This window comes from Temnothorax longispinosus, unplaced genomic scaffold, assembly GCF_030848805.1.
Source record: "Temnothorax longispinosus isolate EJ_2023e unplaced genomic scaffold, Tlon_JGU_v1 HiC_scaffold_16, whole genome shotgun sequence".
Taxonomy (NCBI): Eukaryota; Metazoa; Arthropoda; class Insecta; order Hymenoptera; family Formicidae; genus Temnothorax; species Temnothorax longispinosus.
In genome coordinates, this window is record NW_027269970.1 from 471017 (window position 1) to 482722 (window position 11706).

The window sequence follows — 11706 nt, forward strand, 5'->3', positions numbered from 1 at the left end:
GTCTAGACATAATAAAAATTGGCTGAATTAAAATTATGTGTACACATAATTTTAATTCATTTTTATTATGTCCAGACATAATAAAAATGGGTTGAATTAAAATTATGTGTACACATAATTTTAATTCATTTTTATTATGTCTAGACATAATAAAAATAGGATGAATTAAAATTATGTGTACACATAATAAAAATTGGATGAATTAAAATTATGTCTTAACATAAAAATAATTCCGCATTTTTATTATGTGTACACATAATTTTAATTTATTCAATTTTTATTATGTCTAGACATAATAAAAATTGGATGAATTAAAATTATCTGTACACAAAAATAAAAACAAATTTGTATTATGTCTAGACATAATTTTAATTCATCTAATTTTTATTATGTCTAAACATAATTAAAATTGAGAATTAAAATTATGTTATGACATAATTTTAATGCATCAAATGAAAATGATGTTTAAACACATATTTCTTTTAAATTCTGAATTAAAATTATGTCTAGACATAATAAAAATTGGATGAATTAAAATTATGTCTAGACATAATAAAAATTGGATGAATTAAAATTACGTCTGACATAAAAATAAATCCGCATTTTTATTATGTGTACACATAATTTTAATTCATACAATTTTTATTATGTCTACACATAATTTTAATTCAGCCAATTTTTATTATAATTCCGCATTTTTATTATGTGTATGTACACATAATAATGTGTACACATAATAAAAATGCGGAGTTATAATAAAAATTGGCTGAATTAAAATTATGCGTACACATAATTTTAATTCATACAATTTTTATTATGTGTACACATAATTTTAATTCAGCCAATTTTTATTATGTCTAGACATAATAAAAATGAATTAAAATTATGTGTACACATAATAAAAATGCGGAATTATTTTTATGTCAGACATAATTTTAATTCATTCAATTTTTATTATGTGTACACATAATTTTAATTCAGCCAATTTTTATTATGTCTAGACATAATAAAAATGAATTAAAATTATGTGTACACATAATAAAAATGCGGAATTATTTTTATGTCAGACATAATTTTAATTCATCCAATTTTTATTATGTGTACGCATAATTTTAATTCATCCCATTTTTATTATGTCTAGACATAATAAAAATGAATTAAAATTATGTGTACACATAATTTTAATTCAGCCAATTTTTATTATGTCTAGACATAATTTTAATTCTGCCGCTAAGGAATTTTTAAGTCGATTCTTATGAATCAAGCTTGAATTCGATGTCTAGGTATCCCAGGTTGCCGATGACGAGGTCCAGATAGTGCGCTTCATAGTTTTCGGTATCCAGGTATAATCGTACGTTGAATTCGATGTCCACGTGTCCCAGGTTGTCGATGACGAAGTCCAGATAGCGCGCTCCGTAGTTTTCGGTGTCTAGGTGTATTGATACCTTGAATTCGATGTCCACGTGTCCCAGGTTGCCGATGACGAGATCCACATAGTGCGCTCCATAGTTTTCGGTGTCCAGGGGTAAAAATACGTTGAATTCGATGTCTAGGTGTCCCAGGTTGCCGATGACGAGGTCCAGATAGCGCGCTCCGTAGTTTTTCCTAGTCTGAGAGTCGTTAACTTTAACGCTAAATATCTCGCTTTGCAGGGCAGACCGCCGCATTTTTCTGCCAGATTCTTTCGTTTCGCGTCAAAACTCGTCGAATGAGCATAATTTTATTGATATTCAAGGTGCAGCGCGTATTCTAAATAATTACCATGAATTTTTATTATGTTTTGACATAGGCCGGTATTCATAATCAGATCTTGTTTTAAGACCGTCTTAAGTAATATCTTAATGCATGGTCTACAATGCAAGTCGTGGGTCGTTAGTCGTAGGAAATGGACCAATCACAACCGAATTTGAAGAGAATAATCGGCTGTGATAGGTCAATTATTACGACTTATGACTTTACGACTCGCATTGTAGACCTAGCATAAGCTGCTGATACGGCTCTGTATTGGTTAATGACATCTTAAGAGATATAAGATTTGACTATGAATACCGGCCTACGTCATTTATTTTCAGAATAATTAAACATAATTTTTAATTATTCTTTAAAAATGATTAGATCGTTTACTTACTTTCGATTTGTAGCACGCTAATAATAAGTAGTACGACATATAAGTTGTACGTCAATTCTTGTGCGTTGCTTACGCCTAAGGCTGCAGTCACATGGACTGATATTTTCCGCGTAACGCGTATCGCGTAACCAATCAGAAGGACCGTCTACAATAGCCGTAAGAGAATGCAGTAAGACGTAAGCAGTAAGCTATTGACCAACCACAGTCAATTATTCTTGAACTGTAAAAATTCCATTAGTCAATAGTTTACTGCTTACGTCTTACTGCACACTCATACGGCTATTGTAGACGGTGCTAGAGACATTCCGTGTTTTCTGTTGCGCGGAATTGAATGTCCTAAGTTCACATGAGCTATTTTTTCCGCGTAACGCGTATCGCGTAACCAATCATATCGTTGATTCTTTTAGAATATTTTAATAGAAATGTCAAACGTCGTAATTTATTGGTTACGCGATACGCGTTTAACCTCATTAAAATTAGACATTAAATTCAACGTATTATTACACTTGGACACCGAAAACTATGGAGTGCACTATCTGGACCTCATCATCAGCAACCTGGGACACGTGGACATTGAATTCAAGGTATTAATACACCTAGACACCGAAAACTACGGAGCGCATTATTTGGACGTCGTCATCGGAAACCTGGGACACGTAGGCATCGAATTCAAAGTATGAATACACCTAGACACCGAAAACTACGGAGCGCATTATCTGGACGTCGTCATCGGCAACCTGGGACACGTAGACATCGAATTCAAGGTATTAATACACCTAGACACCGAAAACTACGAAGCGCACTATCTGGACCTCGTCGTCGGCAACCTGGGACACGCAGACATCGAATTCAAGGTATTAATACACCTAGATACCGAAAACTACGCAGCGCACTATCTGGACGTCGTCATCGCCGACCTGGGACACGTAGACATCGATTTCAAGCTGTAAGAACTGTTGGCGCTACTTACACAATGCTGCCAATATTGTGGGATGAAAATCACCAGCTCCGGAATTAAAATTATGTCGCGACATCATAAAAATTGAGACATCATAAAAATTTAGACATCATAAAAATTGAGACATCATAAAAATTGAGACATCATAAAAATTCAAACATCATAAAAATTCGGACACCATAAAAATTGAGACATCATAAAAATTCAGACATCATAAAAATTCAGACATCATAAAAATTCAGACATCATAAAAATTGAATGAATTAAAATTATGTCGAGACATCATAAAAATTGTATGAATTAAAATTATGTCGACATCATAAAAATTGTATGAATTAAAATGATGTCGACATCATAAAAATTGAATGAATTAAAATTATGTCAAGACATAAAAATTGAATGAATTAAAATTATGTCGAGATGTCATAAAAATTGAAACATCATAAAAATTGAATGAATTAAAATTATGTCAAGACATCATAAAAATTGAATGAATTAAAATTATGTCGACACATCATAAAAATTCGGAATTATTTTTACGTATCGACATAATTTTAATTCATACAATTTTTATGATGTCGACATAATTTTAATTCATACAATTTTTATGATGTCTCGACATAATTTTAATTCATTCAATTTTTATTATGTCTCGACATAATTTTAATTCATCAAATTAAAATTATGTCAAACATAATAAAAATTGGATGTATTAAAATTATGTCGGGACGTGATAAAAATTTGAAATTAAATTATATTTTATATATGTCCAGACATAATTTTAATTCGTGAAATTAAAATTATGTCAGGACATAAAAATAATTCCGAATTTTTATCATGTCCTGACATAATTTTAATTTATCCAATTTTTATTATGTTTGACATAAATTTAATTCATTAGTACGAATAGCTATTTTTCTCAAGACATTATTTTTTGAAACTTGTATATTATGTAAAATATTATTTATGCTATTAAAAAGTAAAACGGCGTTCCATATGAAAGATTATATTATGTTAAGACATAATAAAAATGCATTATAATTATGTCTACACATAAGAATAATGCTGCATTTCTTTATAAAACGCTGTGAAACGCCGTTTTATTTTTCAGTAGCATAAATAATATTTTACTTGATATAAACGTTTCAAAAAATAATTGTCTGAGAAAAATTGCAATTCTTATTCATGAATTAAAATTATGTCTAGACATAATAAAAATGAATTAAAATTATGTGTATACGTAATTTTAATTCAGCCAATTTTTATTATGTCTAGACATAATTTTAATTCATTAATAAGAGTCGCAATTTTTCTTAAGACAATTATTTATTAAAACTTTTATATCGAATAGAATATTATTTATGCTATTGAAAAGTAAAACGGTGTGCCATACAATTTTCATCAAATTTTAATTTGACAAATTAAAATTATGTCTAGACATAATTTTAATTCATCCAATTTTTATTATGTCTAGACATAATTTTAATTCGTCAATTTTTATTATGTCTAGACATAATTTTAATTCATTAATAAGAATCGCGATTTTTCTTAAGACAATTATTATTCTATCTTTTGTATTGAATGGAATATTTATTATGTTATTAAAAGGTAAAACGGCTCGCCTTATCAATTTTTATTATGTTATGACATAATTTTAATTGGATGAATTAAAATTATGTCTAGACATAATAAAAATTTTTTTTATGTCCCGGCATAATTTTAATTCATTCAATTTTTATTATGTTTAGACATAATAAAAATTGGCTGAATTAAAATTATGTGTACACATAATTTTAATTCATTTTTATTATGTCTAAACATAATAAAAATTGGCTGAATTAAAATTATGTGTACACATAATTTTAAGTTATTTTTATTATGTCTAGACATAATAAAAATTGGATAAATTAAATATATATGTTAAAATTTAATAATAATTGTCGAACAAAATAAAAATTGTATAAATTAAAATTATGTCTAGACATAATAAAAATTGGACGAATTAAAATTATGTCTAGACATAATAAAAATTAGATAAATTAAAATTATGTCTTGACATAAAAATAATACCGAATTTTTATTATGTGTAGACATAATTTTAATTCGTCCAATTTTTATTATGTCTAGACATAATTTTAATTCATTAATAAAAATCGCAATTTTTCTTAGACAATTATTTTTCAAAACTTTTATATCGAGTACAATATTATTTATGCTACTGAAAAGTAAAACGGTGTGCCATCCAATCTTCATCAAATTTTACTTTGACGAATTAAAATTATGTCTAGACATAATTTTAATTAATTATTTTTATGCCTAGACATAATAATAATGTTTCTAAACCATTTTTCTCTTTATTGTAAATTGGAGAATTAGTTTTTATTTGTATACTAAAAATGTTTGCTATTAAAAAGTAAAACGGCATGCCATACAAGACTCAGGCGCGAACAATACGGCAAGGCCGGTAACGTCAGGACGCAATCACGGGAATAATGTCTCGGCACAACCGATACCGCGTAGGTACTATAAGTGTCCGGACGCGAATCGCGAGCGACGTAATTACCAGCGCGAACAACCGTCTGACGCAATTAATACCATCCCGCGATTAATATTCGGTCGGGTGAATTACTACGCACAACGAGACACGTGGACGTGAACGCGAAGGGCGTGAGAAATGGCGTACTCGCGATATTGAACGTCGTCATCAGCGCGCTTACCGCGATCTCCAGGAGTCGTAGATTTCGGTGGTAGTCCGGGAGCCCACCGCAAAAATTTGGGTCGATCGCTTTTATGACAAATTTTTACTCGAAACAGTGGGTAATGTACCGCAAAATACTAATTGCTTGTCAGCCAAAGTCGTACCCCCTGCTTTATATCTTATAACAAATTGTTAACAAATGAAATTGTGCAAGGTGCTTCACTCATTGCTTTTATGAAAATTTTCTGTTTCAATAGATAGGGGGCAATAAAATGGACCTTCCAATACCCGGCTGCCACCCCTCATCCCCTGCTTTAAGGGTGGCTGCCGATGTCCAATATGACAATATTGATTAACTAACCTACACCTATCACTTTTATGGACGAATGACATATCGTTGGAAAGCTCGTCCCTTCAAAATAATACCCGGCTGCCGCACCTTCGCCCCTGTGGAGGTGAGGCTGCCGAGGTTTTAACTCGCTGCGCGAGTCCATTCGAAAACGCAGTTTGAAATGCGCGCTCTAGACAAGGACAGAGCGATGTGTTCCCATTTGTTCTTCAAATGTTATTATTCTCCTGAATGTCACATTGTTACAATGGCAGAGTAGGTAAGAATTTGTGTTGTTATATATTTTTCGACATTCATTGAGTGTAGTAGTCAAAATGTATGATCTTATTATCGAGTCGAGTTTCAAGTCTGTTTTTAATCTTTTATGGAGTGTAAGGAAAGCGTAATTAGAATTTTCGAAAAGTTGTACTATCGAGTCGCATCTGTGTAATCATTTACGTAAATATGAATAACACAGTTATTGATCTGTAATTATCATAAGTAAAAGATCCTAAAAAATTTAGTTGTAGGCAAAGGATAGATGTCATGTTTAACTGATTAGACATATTTATACTCACTTTGCCGTATGATTCTTAAGTGAGGGGTTACTTCAGCAAAGCTTTCGTGGAGGTGAAGAAATAAAGGTTTTTCGTAGTTTACTAATGTATTTATTTATATGTTACGAAATCATTGAGAAGAAGTATTAATTAACAATATGCTGTGTTGCAATAGCCATGTGAAACTTGAATGAAAAAAACAACAATAATAGACATTTGCAAGAAGATGGAAAATTATTCATCGTAAAATTCGTCAGAGGACTCATCTCCCGAAAAATCTACATCAAAATCAAGGTCATCGGTTGTTTCCTTTTCTACAATTTCGTTAGTATCGTTCATCATTTCCTCTGAACTTGAATCATTTCTGGCATCTTCCTGCAAAATTTCAGTTATTGTCGAAGGTAAAGCGTCCCCATATTACCGAGCACAACGGTTCGCAGTTACATGCGTCGGCGATCGAGAACGGCTCAAGAATACTCCCGAAATTTTGCTCGATGGCGTACTCCACCCCGGGCGTACGCGGCCCCGCGACGCTATAGCGCGGACCAATCAAGGGTGAGCTCGCAGGCTCACGGTGGATTCTTGCGTAGGGCCGTTAATTACGGCTTTTCGCAGGGCGCCAAACGGTCCCTCGTTCGCGCGGCGATTTTTCCAGGATCCTTCCCGGTAGCGGACGGGACGTGATTGCCTCCGCGTTCCTCTTTGTCGGTCCGGAAATGGTGGCCAACCATCCCGGAATCCGGTCAGTAGGGTGAGGAGGGCAGGTGAGCTGATTTTGCCCCGGTTTCCCGGGGCCCTGCCATTACGGATTCGCCCGCCGCTGTGTTTCGCCGCCGCGCGCGTGTTCTCTCGCGCTCTCCTGCTTTTGGCGGCCCGCAAGCACCACCGAGATCCGTTTCTCGTCGTCTGATTCCTCGCTTCTATCCCTGTCGTCGACTCCGTTTTTCCGTGATTTTCAGCATCTTCTCAGGAACACCGGTTTTCGGCTCGGTGAGGCGCCGCGCAAATGATACAAAATAGAAATAAGGGATTAGAATAATGTACGCAATTTTAATATGCCTCTGGAGTAGGTAAGCTAGGCCGGTTCTAGGCCATGAGATCTGAGGGGGGGTAAGGGGCGGGGGGGAACCGCGGGCCGGGGGGGCCGGGGGAGGAGGAGGGGGGACCGCGGGAGAGGGGGAGGGGGAACCGCGTATTTCGGGCGCCGCGTGGGGAAGGGGAAGGAACGTACCGCTTTTTTCGGGCGCCGCGGGGGAGGGGGAGGGAAAAACCGCGTTTTTCGGACGTCGCGGGGGAGGGGGAGGAGGAAACCGCGTTTTGAAATGCGTGCTTGCTCAGCACGTCGATAACGGTGAGTATTTAGTGGTAGCCTCTGTTGAATCGCGTGTATGGGCGCATCTTGACCACATCCGCCTGCCACAGGTCATCGTATCATGGGCCGTACCGCTCAAGGCCAAGAGCAGAATCGAGGTTACTACGGCGATTGTGAAAATAATTCGAGACGGCGGAAAATGCCTGAAAAATCTGCAGACTGACAAGGGGGAAAGAATTTTACAACGCAAACGTGCAGAAACTCTTGAAGAAACATAATATCAATCACTATTCAACCTATTCCGTAATGAATGCATCGGTCGTCGAACGATTCAATCGCACGCTCAAGAACGACATGTGGAAAACGCGCAATGGAAATTATAAATGGATCGACTCGCTGCCGGGTTTCGTATCGGATTACAACGCGCGAAAGCATCGAACTATCGGCATGCGACCCATCGATGTTACCCCCCGCGATCGCCGACAAACTCCTAACAACGGTGTACAGCCACGTAAAGATCGCTGCTCCCGCGCGATTCAAAATGGGCGACTCGGTACGCGTGAGTAAATTCAAGACGGAGGTATTTAGAATCGTCAAAGTGCAGAAAACTAATCCCGTGACGTATCTATTGGAAGATTCCTGCGGAAAACCCGTCGCCGGCGGCTTCTACGAATACGAGTTACATCGCGTTGCTAATCCCGACGTGTATCTCGTTGAAAAAGTTTTGCGTAAAAGGGGGGGATGAGGTTTATGTAAAGTGGTTAACATTTGATAATTCACACAATTCATGGATACACAAGAATAATGTATTGTAAAAATTTATTACAGTATAAAAACATATTATACATACAAATAAGTCATTTATTTTCATACATATCTAAATGTAATTACAATATATATTTACGATGGCATTTTATAATGCCCCCATGGCAGCGTCTCGGTAGAACCGGGTATAATGTATCGCTTATTGTCATACGGACTTAGAGCTATTTTCGTTTCGGACAAGGTGTACATCTTGTGTTGTTTGGATCTTATGCACGCCTGCTGTGATTCTTAAAGGCCAACCACTTATCGTTATCGCTCGGTAACTTGATCGCGCAGTCGTTCATCTCCCGACAGTCGACGGTGTGGACTTCCAATTTCTCGCTCGTGTAGAAATAGTGCAAACATCTGTAAATAATAAAATTTTTTAATATCTTTTACGTAAAAATTATTTTTATTATTTATTAGGATGTATACTCACCGATCGCAAAAGTATTTCCGACCATGATGTCGGTTGATTTGCGAGCTCACGAGGCGGGATAGGTTAATCCATGCAAAATGTCCCACGTTGTCGTCATGCATGTACAGCAGATTTACGTGTCTGCTCATTTTTCGGTCGGTAACGCGTATTGGTAGAATTGCAAGTTCCTTGTTTTTTTTCTCGATGCCGTACACGTTGATGGAGATGTTGTGATTTTCAAATTTTTTTATTTGATCCAACGTCATTGGAAACTCAATGTCCGTAAGATCTAGCACCGACGTGTAATGTGGATACGACGATTTCCGTTCTGCATTTCTTTGGGCTGGATGTAGAGCAGCCGTCACTGACCATGCGAAACATGCATTGTCTATTGATTGCACGTTTATCGCCGCTCTCTTCAATTTAATTTCTCGCAGTATTTCTACAAAACACATGTTATTACACGATCTTTTTTTTAACACAATTTGTTGTACTCACGACTTCCAATTCTCGACTACTGAGCGTATCCTCCAGATTCGTCATTTTATATCCTACTAATGATGCATCGTTTGCTTTTTTATCGAAAAATGTACGATTTGCAGTTTTGCACGTGTTCGATGAAATCATTGCGAGACACGTATGTTCTTGAAAACGATATCATGCTATTGATTTTCGGTGATTTGATCTGTATAATTGCAGCAGCCATACATCGGCGCTATTTGCAAAATTTGCAGTTTTGCACGTGTTCGATGAAATCATCGCGAGACATGTCGCGACATGTTCTTAAAAAAAAACAACAATATCGCTCTATTGACTTATGCAAAATTGCAAAATTTGCAGTGTATGCACACCATGCACTAAAACAGAAGAAACGATACGCGATGCTCTAGTTGGAACGAGAGAAAAAAAGGCAATAGAAAAAGTATATAAGAAAGAATGAAGCGAGTCAAAATCACAGTCTGTGATTTGATAGTCTACGCGTCGGTACATCGATTGGAAAAAAGTATAGCGGTTATTTTACATTTTTTGTGCCGAGCATTCAATACAGAGGAATACTTTTCACGATAAAGGAGATGACAATAATTTCGATATGGATGTAGACGAGAATCGCGCGTTAACGGATGACAGTGATTATTTCAGCGATGAAGAAGATGGTCGTAAGGAAGTCATTGAAAGAATAGTGTCGCGTGAGGAAATCGTTGCACTAAATTTACATACAAAAGAGTGCGTACTATTTTTTTATTATTCAACGGATGGTGCACTTGCACTATGTCGTTCATGCATAAGAGCTGTATCGGGCTTCGTCGGATGAGACTCTGACCCTGTCGGCGGTCGCGCGACTCGTCCTGCCATGGCGCAAGCGAAGCTCGACGTGCCGGAGAAATCTGGCGGCGGCATTAAAGAGAAGGATAAGGATTCCGAGGAAAAGGAAGGTCCCACTGTTGTGCTAGAATGCGCAGTATGCCTGCAGCCATGTATCCATCCAGCACGATTACCCTGCAGCCATATATACTGCTATCTGTGCGTAAAGGGTGTCGCTAATCAGAGCAAGCGGTGTCCGATGTGTCGTCAAGAGATCCCACCGGATTTTCTCGAGAGACCTCAGCTGGTGGAAGTGGAGGAGCCTCAGAAGGAATCGGAACATCCTGAGGAAGAGTATCAATGGTTTTACAAAGGTCGAAATGGTTGGTGGAAATATGATCCGAGGACAAGCAATGATCTGGAGACTATTTACAAACTAGGTGACGCGCAATGCGAACTTTTGATCTGTGGCATGCTTTACGTATTTGACTTTGAAAAGAAATGTCAATATAGAAAATACAACCCACGTTACAAACGTAATATCAAACGTGATAAAAAAGATGCTCCGTGCAAGGGTGTCTCGGGTGTACAATAACATTTGTAAAATGGATTATTTGTCCGTTAAGATCGAAGATTCCAATTCCAAATCCATATTTAACAACATACTCAACTATATTCATTGGTTTCATACAGCATTATACAAATACTTGATATCGGGTATATACATGCATGCCCAATCACGTTCAACATTATACAAATACTTGATATCGGGTATATACATGCATGCACAATCACGTTCAACATTGCACATGATATTGTTCAGCGTGTGATCGAGTCACGTGCAAATGCTCCTTCGAAGATTGTGATTTAAAAATAGTGTGTGAAAAAAGACAGTATAAAAAACATGGAACATTTCGATGAAACGGAACGCGACCTGGTGGAAGGATTCAACCAAATCGCTACCTTGGGCGAATATTAGCGCGCAGTCGAGAGTTTGATACGGTTCGAGTACGTTGCAATAAACAGCCTCCAGATACGATAAACACTCACGGTGCGAACTACTACGTTCCGATTCAGGACGAAACGTGTGAGAAACAGCACAATGAGTAAGTACCGCTAATTTTCGTATATACTTGTGCAAAAAAAACTTTTATAAACATAATTGCATTTTTTCAGTTTTGATAAACCCCGCTACACGCCT

At 36.5% G+C, this 11706-nt stretch overlaps 1 protein-coding gene across 1 annotated transcript; it reads left to right on the top strand.

Moving 5' to 3' along the window:
- The first annotated feature begins 9248 nt into the window (after nt 1-9248).
- LOC139823694 (E3 ubiquitin-protein ligase rnf146-like) lies at nt 9249-11247 on the top strand. Its single transcript, XM_071796206.1, has one exon. The coding sequence runs from the start codon at nt 10555-10557 to the stop codon at nt 11098-11100; it is 546 nt and encodes a 181-aa protein (XP_071652307.1). The 5' UTR covers nt 9249-10554; the 3' UTR covers nt 11101-11247.
- Nucleotides 11248-11706: the final 459 nt, after the last annotated feature.